Here is an 18,375-nt window from a genome sequence, read left to right as displayed (position 1 = left end):
TTGTTGCCTAGCACATTCTCATCACCAAGTAACAGTGGTAGGAGATTAAGTAGACAGGAGTACAGGGACCAAGTCCTTTGGGCCTTGTAGGCCATCTCAAGGAGCTTGGACATTATCCTAAGGGCAATAAGAAGCCAATGAGGGTTTTAATCAGGAAACTGATGAAATGTGATTACATTTTTTTCTAAGAATCACCCTGAGTCTCCAATGGGGAAAGCTTGGGGCAAAGGGTGGGCAACATGGAAGGAAGAAGACAAGATAGGTGGCTATTATGTTAATAGTCCAGACAGGAAATGTTGGTGACTTGGACCAAGATGGAGGTAGAGAGAAATAGCAGATTTGGAAATAAAACTAATAAGATTTGCTAATGGACCAGTTCATTCATTCATCCATTCATTCACTCAGCAGACATTTTTGTTTTTTTTTTTTTTTTTTTTTTTATGAAATTTATTGACAAATTGGTTTCCATACAACACCCAGTGCTCATCCCAAAAGGTGCCCTCCTCAATACCCATCACCCACCCTCTCCTCCCTCCCACCCCCCATCAACCCTCAGTTTGTTCTCAGTTTTTAAGTCTCTTATGCTTTGGCTCTCTCCCATTCTAACCTCTTTTTTTTTTTTTTTTTTCCTTCCCCTCCCCCATGGGTTCCTGTGAAGTTTCTCAGGATCCACATAAGAGTGAAACCATATGGTATCTGTCTTTCTCTGTATGGCTTATTTCACTTAGCATCACACTCTCCAGTTCCATCCACGTTGCTACGAAAGGCCATATTTCATTTTTTCTCATTGCCACGTAATATTCCATTGTGTATATAAACCACAATTTCTTTATCCATTCATCAGTTGATGGACATTTAGGCTCTTTCCATAATTTGGCTATTGTTGAGAGTGCTGCTATGAACATTGGGGTACAAGTGCCCCTATGCATCAGTGCTCCTGTATCCCTTGGATAAATTCCTAGCAGTGCTATTGCTGGGTCATAGGGTAGGTCTATTTTTAATTTTCTGAGGAACCTCCACACTGCTTTCCAGAGTGGCTGCACCAATTTGCATTCCCACCAACAGTGCAAGAGGGTTCCCGTTTCTCCACATCCTCTCCAGCATCTATAGTCTCCTGATTTGCTCATTTTGGCCACTCTGACTGGCGTGAGGTGATACCTGAGTGTGGTTTTGATTTGTATTTCCCTGATAAGGAGCGACGCTGAACATCTTTTCATGTGCCTGTTGGCCATCCGGATGTCTTCTTTAGAGAAGTGTCTATTCATGTTTTCTGCCCATTTCTTCACTGGGTTATTTGTTTTTCGGGTGTGGAGTTTGGTGAGCTCTTTATAGATTTTGGATACTAGCCCTTTGTCCGATATGTCATTTGCGAATATCTTTTCCCATTCCGTTGGTTGCCTTTTAGTTTTGTTGGTTGTTTCCTTTGCTGTGCAGAAGCTTTTTATCTTCATAAGGTCCCAGTAATTCACTTTTGCTTTTAATTCCCTTGCCTTTGGGGATGTGTCGAGTAAGAGATTGCTACGGCTGAGGTCAGAGAGGTCTTTTCCTGCTTTCTCCTCTAAGGTTTTGATGGTTTCCTGTCTCACATTTAGGTCCTTTATCCATTTTGAGTTTATTTTTGTGAATGGTGTGAGAAAGTGGTCTAGTTTCAACCTTCTGCATGTTGCTGTCCAGTTCTCCCAGCACCATTTGTTAAAGAGGCTGTCTTTTTTCCATTGGATGTTCTTTCCTGCTTTGTCAAAGATGAGTTGGCCATACGTTTGTGGGTCTAGTTCTGGGGTTTCTATTCTATTCCATTGGTCTATGTGTCTGTTTTGGTGCCAATACCATGCTGTCTTGATGATGACAGCTTTGTAGTAGAGGCTAAAGTCTGGGATTGTGATGCCTCCTGCTTTGGTCTTCTTCTTCAAAATTCCTTTGGCTATTCGGGGCCTTTTGTGGTTCCATATGAATTTTAGGATTGCTTGTTCTAGTTTTGAGAAGAATTCAGCAGACATTTTTGATCAGCAGTAAACAAAGCAGACAAGAATCCCTACTTTTGTGGAATATATATTCCAGGAGGTAGATGAAGATCTGACTGAAACTGGGGCCTTGACAAGTAGTAACATTTACACAGATATAAGAAAGAGGGTTCCGGGTGTGGGAAATGATACAAGCCAAGTTTGCAAGATGACATGCATTTGAAAAGTGCCAGGAGCAATATTGGCGAGCCCAGAAGTCCTGTGGAGGGGATTGGGAAAGGGCTTAAGGATTCTGAAATTTGTCCACGGGCAGCAAAATAGTATTGATGGTTTTTGCCCAAAGATTCAAGGTGGTCAAGGACCGTTTAAGAAAAATGGGCAAGAATGCTTTGCAAAAGAAGTCACTACCAAGGAAGGATGCACATGATCTGGTCACTGGGCATGAGGATCAAGGAGACAGTTCATCTTCAAATTTTATTTAAAGGTCATTTTTATTTCATTAATGTTTTTGCTTAATGATCTTAAAAATAGGACTTTGCTTGAGTTCAATAGCACAGTCTAACAAATTTCATATTCAGTTTCAAATTTCTAACAAATCAAATTTCACATCAAAACTGTTTATACATAAGTGCTTTTATGTTATAATAATTCCTCCTCATAAGCTGCCAGGAGGCAACCTTACAAAGGGCTTCTCTTAACTGATTAGGAAACCTATCTGTTTTCCAGAAGCAATGTAGCTCACCTGGGATCAGTGAAAAGATGAATATAAAACAAGTATTCCGTTTGATTTGGTCTGCTATGTGATTGGTGTATTGTATGCGACATTACCCAGTCTGATAACCCATCACCTGATCCGTTGTTAGATCAGGCAGAAGACCTACCTCTAGTATTCCTGTGTTGTATGAAATAGTGACTCAGACAGTACCAGTTTTGCCCAGGGACCCGCTGAGATCCATACAGCAAACACAGGACCTCAGTGAGCAGCAACTAAAGTTCATCTCTCAGTTCTAATCATCTGGGTTGTAAGCGGTTCCCTGTTGCCTATGGCTGGTGCCAAGGACCTCCAGGAAGAAATCTTGGCGGATTCTGCAATGCTCTCATGTGAGCTCTGTCAGTGAAAGTGATAGTGACCATGAGAAAGCAAGGTAACCTAAAGGCATCCTACTAGGGAGAAGAAGAGTACATGGCCAAGGAACAGGTCTCTGTGCAAAGGTTCCACCCAAGCAGTTCTGGACAATCCTAGCATCTCTGTGGCTTCAGCCCCGGGTTCCCTCACCACCATGGCACCTGTCTACTCTGGAAGGACCGGGAGAGGCTCTCGTCTTGCTTTCTTCAAACGTTGCTGGCAGTAACCTTTTGATGACTTCTAGGTTATCCCCTGAGGTTGACAGTGGGGAAGCAGCGCGCACTGCCAACCCCCCTCACCAGGCATTTGCCAAAGGTCTTCCTCCTCCCCTCAGACCTGAGGATGATACTTCCTGAGCTGCCTTAATTTTGTCTTGTCCTCTTAAGGAAGTCTTAGTTCTGCACGGTTGAGATAAAACCCAGAGAAGGGTGAAGGGAGATACGAAAATGAACCTGAACAACAAAAGAGAAAGAAAAAGGAAAGGAAAACCTAAGCTGTAAGATCAGAGTGGTTCAAAAGTATTCAGAGGAAATGCAAAGAGAAATCACTTCCTTTGGGCTATAAGTGGATGGATGAAAGATTCTTCGAGGTTACAAGAAAACAGACTACTTCACAAATAACTAGGGGAATACTTTAAAGAACCAAACTGTGGTTTCTATACTCAAAGAAAAGTGGCCCCCAAAATGCAAATGGCCGCTTCTTCCTGAGGCTGGATTCAGACATTACACTTCCCAGTGATTTGGGCAATTACTTTTAATTAGCTCACTCTCTCCAGCTTAATTTTTTGTACAAATTTAACAAATATTTGACCTTTAGCCACACTTTGCCATTGCACTCTGTTTTTCCAAAGTACATGAGCATATGTGCTTGATTTCATTTTTCCCTGCTATGGGTTGAGTTAATTCACTGATTTTGCTAATCCAATTGGGTGCAGTTAAAACAGAGCTTATTTAGGGCACTTCCAGGCCTTTGTAAAAAATGAAACAAACACCCCTTGAGGGAAAGGGGAACTTGATTAGCAGGAAGCAAAATATTCCCATGTGACATTCCCCCCTCCCCACTTGTCTTTTTAAAACAACTATTTCATGGAAAATCCTTTGCGTGTGTTGTGTATACCTTAAAGTCTTTCAATAGCGTTGATCACTGTGTAATACTCAGGCAATAAGCTTCCAGATATACCCCCATTTATTCCACTCCAGAAGATTTGGGTTGGCCTACAGGAGAGCCAAAGTCACATCCACATTAAATCCCAGTTCGCAGAGCTGGTCACCTCCTGGTTCAAATCCCTAAGAACCAAGAAGGCATGCTTCGGTTTTGTGTCCATGTAAAGGAGCAGATGCATTTGGGGGTGGGGAAGTGGTGTGCGGAAGGGAGGAGAGCCGAACACGTCCACTTACGCCCAGAGATCAATTAACTAATTTAAGGAGACACTACACTGGCGTCTTCAGCCCTCAAATTGCTTACAAAAGAAAAAAAAAAAGATATTCTGAGACTCAAAATAGTAAATTCAGACTTGAGTATCGGGATTTAAGAGAATGAAAGATAAAAGGAAAATAGCTTTGGAGAGGAGGCAACCTGTGGTAGGGAGAAGAAAACCACAGGCTGTTCTGAGCACAGCACTCCGCTTCTTAACCTAGACCACAAATTGTTTTAGCCTGTGATCAGACTCAGCCCCCCCACCCCCACCCCCCGGGGGAGGAGGGCTTCCGATATCGTCTGGGAGGAGCTTAGGAAAAGAGCAGAAGTTCTAACATCAGTTTTCTCTTCAGTCTGAGAGAAATGCAACTCTGCTCCATTCAGGTATATAAGGGTTAAAAGAGAGAGAGTTGGGGGGGGGGGGTAGTTTTGGGTACAGCTGGAAGCCATTAACAACTCTGAGACCATCTCAGTAACCCAGGGAGAGGGTGGGTGGCCTGGCAGAGATCCTGGCTCCATGCATGTCCTCACCGACTCTTAGCCCTGGGCGGGGCTTGATTCTACCTCCCACCCAATGGAGAAATCTCGTCTTCAACTCTTCAGTCCCTGCTTGTATACTTCAGCTCACGCACCGCTTCACAAGGCAGCCCATTCCTTCAAGGACAGCCTCGATCACTGGAAGGTTCTTCTTTGCAAAATTTGCCTCTATGGAAAGTCGCTCCTTCAGTTCTAGCTTGGTCCTCTGGTGTCCTAGCACACACCAGCCCTACATGTGAAGACGGCAATCACTTGTTGCCTCCGAATTCTCGCCTCCTTGTGGCCAGACAACCCGTTCTGCCAGCCAGCCCTCCCACCTGATGGTTTACAGACACCTCCTGAGCCTCTGCCTATTTTTTGAACTATGCTCGTGTTTCAGAATCCCTTCTGGAGACCAGGGCCCTGAACGGAATACATTTCCCAGCTGCAAGGGCACCAGTATAGTATCATCCAGGAGACCTTGTCCTTCAGAGTTTCTGAGGGAAATTTCTCCAAGGAAGATGCAGCTACATCCCCTTTTAGTTGCTGCCCCTGGAGAACCTACCTCACCTCGTTTTCAGACAAGCTTTCAGCTCTAGAACACTTGCCTGATGGATGGTGCTAGTCTGGCAATGGCTGTCACAAAGCCAGAGAAGGACAAAGGAGACAGGAAAGACTGAGCTTCCCCTGGCTGCTCTGCAGAGGGGATGGGGGGGGGGGGGAGGATCCTAGTTTTCCATCATGTGTTGAGGCAGATGAGTAAATATCACTATCATCTTGAGCCCGGACCTAGGACCCCTGTCTAGGACCACGACCTAAGATCTCTTCCATTATCTGTCTCCCCTGCCCAGAAACCTTCCACTGTGTCCCACCTCCTGCACAGAACACAAGCCCTCAAGCCTCCTGACCCGGCCCAGCCCCCCCCCCCCCCCAATCCCCACCTTCCCACCCGGCTCCAGTACAGAGCCTCTGATGCATCAGGCCGCCTGGCCCTAGCCCGTGCTCCCTCATCTACCCTCCCTGAAATACCTTCCCTGTGGCCCAAAAGGTCGTCTGACAGGTCCCTCTTTTCCCGAACTAGCTCCAGAGCATCTGAAAAGCCAGTGTTCCCCAGTCATGGACCCACAATGACATTGCTGACCCTCCCGCCCCACCCTGGAGGTGGGTCTTTTCCCAGAGTTCTCCTCTTCAATTGTCTGAATAAGCACAAGAATCCACCTCTGTTTTTGCTCTCAGCAGGTTAAATGCGGTGGATGGTCACTGTTGTTCTTTTAGCCTGAGGAATGTCCTAATTATATCTTTGCTTTCATTATATGGAGAGGACCCGGGGTCGGCCCAGGCCCTGGCTTTTAGAGATTAAGTAAATGATCATGTATGACCTGACAGAGCCACCCAGTGTATAAGCTGATACCCCTAGGTGTCATTTTGGCCTCATTTTGCTTTCCCAGCTGTGCCTCAGATCAACTGTGATGTCAAAGCCGGAAAGATCATCAATCCTGAGTTCGTTGTGAAATGCCCAGCAGGGTGCCAAGACCCCAAATACCACGTTTATGGCACGGACATCTACGCGTCTTACTCAAGCGTGTGCGGTGCTGCGATTCACAGGTGGGTAGCTCCACGGGGCTTAACAACCAGCACCCAGGCTGCGGGCAGGGCTCCCCCCCACCCCCCACCCCTCCCACCCCCTGCCATGCAGGGCCGCCTGCTTTAGCAAACGAGACTCTACAAATGTAACCGAGCATCCTGTATTTCGTGTGGCAACCCTATCCCCTGGGATTAGGCAGAGGCCAAGCATGGCCCCGAGTCTCCTTTCACAGCCCTCCGGGGAAAGAACTGACTTCATGGGACGGGGAGAATTCTACTCTCTCACGTTCGTGACAAGGGAGCCACAGTTCTCGGTGACGTGAAGCATGTTTTTTCTACCTGTACGTGCTGAACAAGGCAATAATCGGGATGGGACTAAGCAAGGCACAGAAGTGTAGAGAAGAAGTGTCACAGCCGTGGTGATGGCCTGGAGACAAGTAGAACAGGACACGTGAGAAGGAGGGTGGCAGGTGGCACTGCTTGGTCAGCTGTCCTCCAGGAAGGAGGACAGGAAGCATGACATGTTTTGAACTAAGTCACTGCCTAAATGAGGAGAGGCAAAAGTGACCTTCACAGAATCCTCATCCTTCTTTCTTTTTTTAAGTTTGTTTATTTTGAGTGAGAGCGCGCGCGCAACCAGGGGAAGAGCAGAGAGAGTGGGAAAGAGACTCCCCAGCAGGCTCCGTGCTGTCAGCGCAGAGCCCCGCGTGGGGCTGGAACTCACCAACTGTGAGATCATGACCTGAGCCGAAACCGAGAGTCAGCCACGTGACCGAGTGAGCCACCCAGGCGCCCCGAAACGCTCGTAACCTCTTTTGCTCAGGCTGCGAGTCCAAACACAGGGGAATGCGTGTCCACGCAGCGCCTTTGACAAAAAGGCCAATGTGTCTGGGTCAAGCGCCTCACCTGTGTCACCTTATTTAATCCTCACAGTTCCCAATGCCGTGGCTGCTACTACCGTCCACATCTTGAGAGAGAGAGAGAGAGAGAGAGAGAGAGAGAGAGAGAGAGAGAGAGGCAGACTAGATTTTCTAAAGCCGCACTGTTAGAAAGTACCCGCGTGGGGACTGGCACCTAAGTCCAGCTCTTAACTACCACTCTGAGACTGCTTTGAGATGCGGCCCCTGAGTCAGTGCTCGGCCACCGGATGCCGGATGAAGTTTCTGAATCAGTCAGGCTTCTGTATCTTTTTCCTTCCTGCACACCGGTCAGGTGATAGTGCCGTCGTATCTCTGCCAGACAGAGGGGCAAAGATGTAAAATTCACTCCCTTTGAAGGTGTGTCGTCAGCAGCTTTTCAGAAATTTGGGGAAGCAGCAAAAGCAAAGTCTATGTGTAAAATAAGACTTAAGAATTACTGGAAGAGTCTGTTGGCTGGCCTCTTTTCCCCACCACTGCAGGGGGATGATGAGCTGATTTTCTGATGGGAAAAGGACTACAAACGCTCTATTACGGAGAACTAGTGAAACATTCAAGAGAAACAATACCAGGGGCGCGTGGGGGGCTCAGTCGGTTGAGTGTCTGACTCTTGATTTCAGCTCAGGTCATGATCTCGCAGTTCATGAGATCAAGCCCCGCGTGGGGCTCCTTCTGCTGACAGCACGGAGCCTGCTTGGGATTCTCTCTCTCCCTCTCTCTCTGTCCCTCCCCCACTCATGCTGCTCTCTCTCTCTCTCTCTCTCAAAATGGGTAAATAAACTTAAAAAAAAAAGGGACAGAAACTACACCAAACACTATTTCTTAATGCCAGACCATGAAAAAAAAAATTTCGCTTTCACTCTGAAATAAATCTCCTGAAAAAAGGAAAGAGGCACACAAATCTACACACACATGCATATGCACGAATGCACACGTGCGTGCTCCCACACGTGTGCTTGCACGTATGTGCATGCACACCCACATCCCCACACACGTGCATGCCCAGTCAGCTCCAGCGCCATTGGCCCTCTCCAGGCTGTGTCTGTGTGGACACAGGGTCCGCTGCAGAGGCTGAGCCTGTCTTTGGGTTGCCTGTATTTTCCCATCTGTGATCCAGATGGTTGGCACTCTGCTCCCTCTGGCATTTGCTGGATCTCTCTTGCCTTTCCATGCTTCCCATGCAGGACAGAGTCACACGAGTTCATTCAACCTCACAAAGATGTCATCGTAATCACAGTAATCCCTTGCGCTATGATTCCCTCCTTCCAGCATCATCTCGACCCTGAGGCTGCGGTGAACATCCCCAATTGCTACAAGAGGAGCTGAGAAATAGGGAAGCTAATTAAGTTGCTAGTTAGTTGCTAATTCAGGATTAGACCTCATGTCCCCTGACTTCCAGTCCAGAGCCCAGGTGACATATGTACATAAGAACAGGGGCAGGGGTCCCAGCATTGCTTAATGTACAAGTGAGGATGTGAGGTAGATGTAGACTTTGGACCAGTAAGAGTTGAGAATGGCTTTATGATGGATGGAAACCCCACTGGGGAGAAAATAAGAAGGGTTTTGACAAGGACCAGGACTCAGCAATCCCAATGTTGGGGGTTGGAGAGTAGGAAAGAACGTGGGAAGAGAATACAGAGGAGGGTAGAGGGGCGGAGGAGAAGAGCTTGAATGTTTCAGAACACAAGATTTGCTACTTGAACCGAGTGCCATTGTAGTTTTCTGGACCAGTGTCTGATCTAGTGCGAAACTACTCAGAAACTATTCAGAAACTGTCCCTGGGGAGGATGAATGGAGACCTTAAGGGAGAACAGATAGGAGTTTTCTGATACTCTCAGTTTTGTTTTTCACAAACAGAATGAGTCTGTCTTCATAAGGCAGGATTTAAGACCTAGAACATGAGTAGAAAGTACACACGGGTCCTCCCATATTATCCCTTCAGAGTCCCCACGGTCAGAACTGGGAAGCTGGAGAGAGCATACTTTGGTTTAGAAATTCAGATTTAGCGTTAGAATTTAATATTAATACAATATATCATAATCAGATGTCTTATTATGAATGGTTCCCTTGATTCTGTCAACCCAAAGGGATAATGAACACACTGGAGGCATCATATTTCAGCTCAATCTTGTCCCGAACTAACCTCTATACATAGAGTAGGACCAAGTGCCAGGGAGGGGGAAGATTTCTGCCCAATGGGGTTATGAGGAGGCCATCCCCATGCAGAGTACTCTTCATGCTGATTTTTTTAAATGTTTATTTTTGAGAGAGAGAGAGAGAGAGAGAGAGAGAGAGAGAGAGAGAGACACAAGAGCATGAGTGGGGAGGGGCCAAAGAGAGAAGGAGACACAGAATGTGAGGCAGGCTCCAGGCTCTGAGCACAGAGCCGGACACGAAGACTGAACTTGTGAACCATGAGATCATGACCCGAACTGACGTCAGACGCTTAACTGACTGAGCCACCCAGGCGCCCCTCTTCATGCTGATTTCTGACCAGAGGCCCGCCCTGAGAATGGCAGCTGTTCAAAACGGCCCTTTTCTCTGAACCACGCAGCTGACCCTCAGCGTAGCCCAATCCCTGGATACCAGGGATAGGGAGGAGAAGGCCATGCCCAGTACCATGCAGGGCATCTAAGGAATGCAAAGAAGTAAAACTGTTTTGCTCTTTTGGAGAATATTTACGAGGTATCTATCTCTGAGTGAGGATAGAAATGAGGGCACATGTACATAAATTCTCCAAAGTACCATGACTCCCATCTGCTTCATAAGCAAAACCACAGCCTCTTTCAGGCTGTCTCTCTTCTCTAGTGTCTCCTACAGTGGTCAAGTCTCTAGTGCATTCCATCTCCATGGACTACTAGCACCTGTATTTCACAGACCATTGACCTCTCCGGTATCCACTCTTCTCTAGAATATCTGGGAAGATCCACATCCTCCAGTTAAGTCCACTGCCAGGGTCAGGCATCAGTCTGGTCTGCAACAGGGAAATCTCAGGAACACACCCTAGCTGGGTATCACATCTTCCCCAAAGTCTAGGTTTTCAGCCTTACCTCACCCTCACAAGGGATATCAGCAGGCCTGTCCAGCTTGAGACCACCCCCGCCCCCACCCTTCCCATCTCCTTGAACAGCCTGAGGGAAGCCTGAGGGAAGCTCAACAGACCCCCCCTTCGCTTGCTTCCCTTCCTTCTAGGTGGCAGCTACTGTTCTTCTCTTTTTTTTAATTTTTTTTTTACATTTATTTATTTTTGAGAAACCAAGACGAAGTGTGAGCGAGGGAGGGGCAGAGAGAGGAGGAGACACAGAATCTGAAGCAGGCTCCAGGCTCTGAGCTGTCAGCACAGAGCCTGATGCAGGGCTCGAACTCGCAAACTGTGAGATCATGACCTGAGCCGAAGTCGGACGCTCAATCGACTGAGGCGCCCAGGTGCCCCTGTTCTTCTGACTCTTAAACAGGAGCAAATGCACGCACACACACATTTCCTGAATACACTGGAGTATGAAACCAAGGGCAGAATAATTTCTTGGGAAGAAAATAAAAACATAAGTGTTATTGTGATTTCTAATTCCCTCATTAATTATAAGTAAAAGGAGCATGGGATAATTTTTTTAATAACTAGAATTTTCAGCCGCACCAGAGCTGTGCTGGTAAATGTTTAACAACCAGCTCCTCAAACGCAGGGGTAATTCTGATTTTACCAGCTTCTGTGGCATAAATACTCCCACTGTGGCTGAGTCAAGCTACGGTGGGAAGCGAACCAACTCCCACGATCCTGAAAAGTTAACAACTGGCTTTCCTAGTGGCACACCACTGACAGGCCTTCCAGCACAGAAGCCTAAAACACTGCCTTTTCCATATGAACATTTCTAATCTGGTTGGGAGACAAAAGCAACTCAAGAAATTTTTAGAAGATGGCCCAAGACCAAATACGATCAGAGTCTCGGTTGTGAGACAAGATTCTAAGGCATCGTTAGGAAGGGATGCCGCAAAGTCTTTCCAGAATCTCTGGAGAGAAGAAAGGGTTGGGCACTGAGCAACACAGGCCTTGTCAGGCAGAAGTGGGAGCTGGTTTTCCAGAGCAAAAGATCAGGAGGAGCAGACAGGGGAGTGGGAACCAGGTGCTCTGTCCGGGGAGCCGAGACCAGCCTAGCCACAGCTGGAATTGGTGAGGTAACAGATCCTGAGCCCCCAAGAGAAAGGAGGGCAGGGTTGCAAAGATTTGGAAAGATGAGGAGTTTGGTGCCTGTGCTTTTGGACTCTCAGAGGCAACTGTGACCAAGCGGGACCGACCCGGGATTCCAGGTCAGCGAGACCTGGGTTCAAATCCCTGCCTTGCCAATTTACTAGTTACAAAATCTGGCCTGAGTCACTCCGCTGGTCCAAGCCCAATTCTGTGAAATGGGAACAACAGCACTGCCTCTATGCCACAAGTCAGGGGTTTGCTGGGTGGACCCAGTGAGATACCATACATGAGAATGATTTTAAATCAATTAAGTGCTCCACATGTCAAGTACTATTATCACTGTCTTTCCTTCTGGGTCATTGAGCAGGTGAGTCTTGAAACTTGTTGGTTCATGAAGGTGGGAGGGCAGGAAATGGCAACTCTCACTCCTGGAGGGAAGGGAGGGTGTTGATGAGAACAAATCTAAGTGCTTTTTTAGTTCCCTCTGTGCCATAAATCACAGATACCCACAGGAGCCATTTTTGGCTCTGGGGCAAGGAAATGACAATGTGAAGTGATTCCGAGGAAGCAGAATGGGACCCCTGCTTCACATACAAGCCAAGAGGTATATATGTCAGTCACTGTTACATCAGGATCTAAAACCTTCAAAATCCTAGAAATTAAAGAAACAATTTCTAGTCCTTCAGGACTCTTTTTAGTGAGTTCAGTATAGCCACGCACCTTCCTTCCCTTGCTCAAAATAAAAGGAATAATTTGCTTGGTAAAAGTTCATGGCCACCCTCCGAAACAACTGGACTCATTCTGTGATGTCACAAAACCAAACTGGAAATTGTCAGAAGTTTTACTCAAAAGATCTAGTTAGAATGAGCAAACCAAGGAAGAGAAATTTGAGGCATGGTGGCAAACAGAAATTGCTGCCCAATGGAACAAGCAGGTTCTGTAATAAGAAAGAGAAGCATATCTGACCTGGGAGGTCAGATGCTGGGCCATGGGATGAAGGCACCCTTCTTGGGGGATGGACTGAAGGTGAGGATAAACCTTTTCTTAATCTCACTCTTTCATATCTTCAAATAAAGATGGAGGCTACTTTGATATCAGTCTGTTGACTGTGTCAAAGAATATTTTTCTGTTCTTCAATTTTTTTTTTTTCTCTTCATAGTGGTGTGCTTGATAATTCAGGAGGGAAAATACTTGTTCGGAAAGTTGCCGGGCAATCTGGCTATAAGGGGAGTTATTCCAATGGTGTCCAGTCATTGTCCCTGCCACGCTGGAGAGAGTCCTTCATCGTCTCAGGTACGCCCACACACTGGAGAAACACAGCCCTACCCAGGCACTTGGCTTAAGTGACCTCATGGGATGAAATGTATTCTTTTCAATGTCCTATTGGTTTTAGTTTATGGCCCAACTCATTTCATAAAAGTCTGAAGCATTATCTCTTCTGATAATTAGGATCATGAAACAATAAATTATAATTACAGTGATAAATCACTACAAAGTCTGGAAATATTAAAAGGCTCCAATTTCTCATTTTAAACACACTGCAGCTATCCATAAATCCAATCAAACTTTTAATGAAATGAATTACATTTAATAACTTCGGTTTTGAACTACTCCTTTAGTTAGGCCAAATATGTCTCATATCTAGAACCTCATTCCTTGATATTTCTGGTAAATGGAAAGGGATATAGGCTCTTATAGAACTGAGCTGCAATTTTGAGATTTCTTTTTATTTAATTGATTGTTTCACTCGTTGGTCCTTGCTATCTAGCTCCTTAGGATTTTTGTGGATAACATTTTCACTCTTTTCCTCCCTCTTCCAATGAGGTAATGTCAATGAGCTAATGACAAGTGTGATTTCATGGGAAAAAAGGTGACCTAGTATCTGTATTATCATGACCCTCCCTTTCCTATTATTGTGAATTCCGCAACCTTTTGTTTTGAAACTTTTTTAATTGAAAGAATAGTACAATGAATATCCACATTCCCTTCACCTAGCAACATTTGCTTTATTAACCTACTTATCTACATTTTTCTCTAAACCATGTGAAAGTAAGCTGCAGGCATCATGACACTTTATCTCTCAATACTTCTGCACACATCTGGTAAAAACAAGATTTTCCTAATAACCACAATACCAATACCACACCTAAAACATTAACATTGGTACAATTATGTTATCTAACAAATAGTTCTTCCTCAACAGTATCCAGTTATCTTAGTCTTCATAGGAATTTCTTCCTCCTCCTCCTTTTCTCTCCTTCCCTCCTCTCTCCCTCCCTGTCTCCCTGTCTCCCTGTCTCCTCCCTCCCTCCCTCCCTTCCTTCCTTCCAGATCCACAGTCTAATAAATAATAAAAATCATCCATTGCCTTTAGTTGTCATGTCTATTAACTCTCCAATAATCTAAAACTATCTACCACCACACTACCTTTTTTTTTGTCATGAATGACAGTGACATTTTTGAAGTCCCAGCCAGTTGTCCAGTACTGTGTCTCCCAGTCTGGACCGACCACAAACATGTCCAGCCATGTCCTCATGATTGGATTCAAGTTACATATTTTGCCAAGATTACTACATAGGTAGTATCATAGCATATGCATTGTGCTTTATCACAGTGGTCATATCAGAAAACACAATAATGTCAGTTTATCCAGTTGTCGGTGATGCTAAACTGGACTGCTTGGATACTTTACAGTATCTCTCCATGGTAGAGATACTTTGTAACGAATAAGCAATCTGTAGGGAGATACTTCAAATCAGCATGAATAGCTCATTCCCCAACAAATTCATCCAATGGTTTAACATCCATTGATGATCCTGGCACCAGCAAGAATTACACTAGAATTTGCAAAATTATAATTGTTCTAATTCTGTCATTCCTTCCACATTTGTTAGCAAGTTTTCTTACATAAAGAAGAGGGTTTTTTCCCTCTCTGCACACCTGTTTTTTTAAGTACCACCAGGGAGTCATGGATTGTTTTTGAAAATATGTTATAATCCATTATCACCATTATTATTTTCTTAATTTAACATACAGTGTTGTCGTGGCTTCAGGAGTAGAACCCAGTGTTTCATCTCTTACATGACACCCAGTACTCATCTCAAAAAGTGCCCTCCTTCATGCCTGTCACCCATCTAATCTATTCCCCTACCCACCACCCTTCAAGCAACCCTCAGTTTGTTCTCTGTATTTAAGAGTCTCTTATGGTTTGCCTCCTTCTGTGTTTTTATATAATTTTTCCTTCCTTTTCACTATGTTTATCTGTCGTGTTTCTCAAATTCCACATGTGAGTGAAATCATCTGATATCTTTCTCTGGATTATTCCACTTAGCATAATACCCTCTAATTCCATCCACATTGCTGCAAATGGCAAGATTTCCTCCTTTTTCATCGCTGAGTAGTATTCCATTGTATGTATATGTGTATGTATGTGTGTGTCCATTCATCAATTGATGGAAATTTGCGCTCTTTCCATAATTTGGCTATCATTATTCTTTTTGATGCTCAAGTTTTCCAAATTCAGCCAGTGGGAGCCCTTTGTGCTTTTTTGGCACGTCCTCATTGGTGTTTGAGCACAACATAGTGTTTATCCTTGTGTTGTACTTGGCCTTATGCTGGGCCTTGCATATCCCATTTTCTTCAAAGAGGTTTCACATGATTTTAAACTATATTCTAGCAAAGCTTCTGGCATGCCAACAAGATTAGGAATCTTGAAACTCTCCTGAGGAGCCACCTGTGGAAGACCACCCAAAGCAAGGAAAAGAAAAATGTTTCATAATATAGTAGGTCTTCCCATCTGGATGGTGTTCTGGTACCTTTATGCATCCCATGCCCCAACTCCTACTATCCTCCATTGATCAGAGTTGGTTTTTTTCAGAGTTTTAATAGAACTACAAACAGACCTTTTAGGATTCTTCACAACTTGAGCAATCCCTGTTTCCTCTTGCCTGCAGAATTCTGCAGCCTAGGGTTCAAATTAAACTGGCTTCTATATCAGGTAGTGGAAAGTCATCAACCACAGTGCCGTGAGAATTCAGAACAGGGGCCATATGAAAATGCTAATAGCTAGACTACAAATTTGTCAAGTATATAGAGAAATGTAATCCCCACATAGGTGTTTACCAAGTAGCTCCTGGCTAAATAAGAGTGTTTCCATCTTAAATGCATAGCCTGCAATTCAAGAATCCCCAACAGAGGTTTAAAGGAAAAATCAACTCCAAGAGAGTAGAGATGTTTTGGGTTTTTTAAATGAAAATCAGTCTACTGAGATTATTCCCTACAAACTCAACTTCCATGTCCCCTCATTTCACCTAGTGACATTTAACCAAAACACTTTTTGCCAATTATAACAAACATTGGTGCTTCTGCAACGAGTAGGAATCTCTTTCGAATGGGTGACTTGGGGGGGCAACACTGGCCAGCAGCCAAGCCGCGCTCCCCACTATCTGGGAGCTCAAGGCCACCAACTTCAGCTGGATGGTGTCAGAATCCTCCTCTGAAGGCTCCGGTGCCTCCATGACCTTCTTATTTTTAATTTTCACGCATCGCTGTGCTCCTTTAGTTAATTCACTTTGGTGGGCTGGGATGGAAGCAGACGATAGGATATGCCTTTTTGGTCAGCACAGTCTTTTGGCGGTCCGTGGATAGGAATGGTCAGAGAGGGACTCCCTAATACTGCCCATTTGTTCTTTGATCCACATTTCAGAAAACTGAGCTCATGCTCCTTTTCCTTCTGAATAGAAGCAGGAAAAGCCATAGGATTTTAAATGTGAGAACAGTAAACCGATGAAGACCATGTCTGTGCAGTCCCCTCTGTTGATCAAGTGAGGCCAACGGCCATAGGGCCCTCCCTGGGCCCGAAATAACCTCAATCACAATTTGGAAGAGGCCCAGTCAAGGGCAGGGGACCTGGAAAACTCTGTTCCCAGGGGACTTTAATGGGATAAAATAACTCAGTCAGCCCAAACATTTTGCCTCATCCCCACTTTGAGTGATATTTATAGACCATACCAGCAGAGAACCTTTGCATCTCTCTGGTAATACATGGTTCCAGAACATTTTAACTTCTTTTTTTCATTAGGCCCCTACAACTTAATATATAGTAAGTTGGTCCATATCATTGTCCCTGTTTTCTGAATGAGAAAAATGAGAGTCTCAGAGGTTGAGGCAGAGAATACATGGCAAATACAAACACAAACGTAGATGTTCTCATTCCCAGTTCCAGGTCCTTTCTGAGACCCCATCATTCTGGCTGCTTCACGGCTCTACAACCTTTTGTGTCAGTATGGCTTTTGGCAAGAATCGTGCACTAGATTCTGTTCTGCCGCTCGGGCTCTCCATTCAGTACTCCTCCCCATCTCGTCCCCAAGCCCGTCCTATAAAACTATTTCCTTAGATTGAGATTTAAAATTCTTTCACTGTCCGATGCAAATATTAGATACCAGGTAGGACCCCTCTTAAGGGTATTTGAAATTGTAACAGAGATCTAAGCATGATCGAATAAATACTAATTGATCATCTCCTACATACCAGCCACCGCTTGAGGCGGTGTCTCAACGGTTACCAAGTGAGACAAATCCCCAGTCTCCAGGGAGATTCCACCTTCCAAGTGACACTGCCCACCTCATTGCGGGGCAAAACTCCTGTGTGGAATTCGAGGCATCATTTCCTGGCGGAGGAAGGCTTTAGACGCAACAGCCTTTCCCGGGCAATTTCCAGTCCTATCAGGCTTGGTACTTGCTTACCCAGCTCCGATCACCTCATCGTTATTCTTTTTTATGCCTCCTTTGTTTTCCCTGATACATATTAACATTCCTTCTCCTCACCTGGCCTCTAAACTTTCTTTCCCTAGGTGGGCAACAAATGCTTATTTTGAAAACTACTTCTAGGTTTCTTTAGTGCCATGGAATTCAAATGGATCCCACAGGGTCCGTGAAAGGGGGAAAGAGCCATTCATGCACAGCCAGCTTGTGACCAGAGCTCTGGAGCATCCAGAAGGAGAGCACGGGGAGTGCTTTTACATTCATCTACTGACCTAATTAAACATTCAGCACCACACATATGAAAACCTTAGCTCACATGTCACATCTTCATGGGCAGAACGAGGGTTGCTAATGTTAACTCTGAGTCACAGAGATATTATTGCTTCCTTTCTAATATTAATAAAACACAGGCTATACAGGAAAACAAAACCTCACTTGACTTTCTTATTGTAATCAGCAGTTCAGCTTGGTGGGGGAGACCACAGATTTATTGAACTCAAGAGAGATCAATAGGAAAGAGGGAATCAGCATACCAGAATAGAACCATCTAAAACTTCTAGCTCTACAAATAAATTATTTGTTTCTTTTTTGCAGAAGGTAAACCCCAAAAGGGTGTAACCTACCCATCGGCGCTCACATATTCATCATCTAAAAGCCCTGCTGCGAAAACAGGCAAGTGTTCATATGTGATTTCATCTAAATATTCTGAGTTTGTAAACACGTGTTTTAGGAGGTAGTGTAGAAATTAACATCTGGTCAAGCTCCACTGATGCTAGCAATATTTTCACCAATGCCAGAAACGTGGCCCCAGAAATCAAGGGGATCAGATGGCTGGGGCTGAGGAGTAAGGCTTCAGTTTTTGGTTTTGGTTTTCGAGTTCCAAGATGATCTCTATGTTTTGTAATCTTCA

General features: G+C 45.0%; 1 protein-coding gene across 1 annotated transcript in view; it reads left to right on the top strand.

The window, feature by feature from the left end:
* VIT (vitrin) overlaps window positions 1–18,375 on the top strand; it is a 106,254-nt gene that overhangs the window by 38,673 nt on the left and 49,206 nt on the right. The window contains exons 4-6 of the mRNA XM_047851154.1: window positions 6,468–6,624; window positions 12,863–12,996; window positions 18,060–18,137. Of these exons, the coding sequence (XP_047707110.1) occupies window positions 6,468–6,624; window positions 12,863–12,996; window positions 18,060–18,137 (369 nt within the window). The remainder of the gene's footprint in view (window positions 1–6,467; window positions 6,625–12,862; window positions 12,997–18,059; window positions 18,138–18,375) is intronic.

The sequence above is a fragment of the Prionailurus viverrinus genome, chromosome A3, assembly GCF_022837055.1.
Source record: "Prionailurus viverrinus isolate Anna chromosome A3, UM_Priviv_1.0, whole genome shotgun sequence".
Taxonomy (NCBI): domain Eukaryota; kingdom Metazoa; phylum Chordata; class Mammalia; order Carnivora; family Felidae; genus Prionailurus; species Prionailurus viverrinus.
The sequence above is the reverse complement of the archived record's forward strand: the minus strand, read 5'-3'. Positions and strand labels throughout refer to the sequence as shown.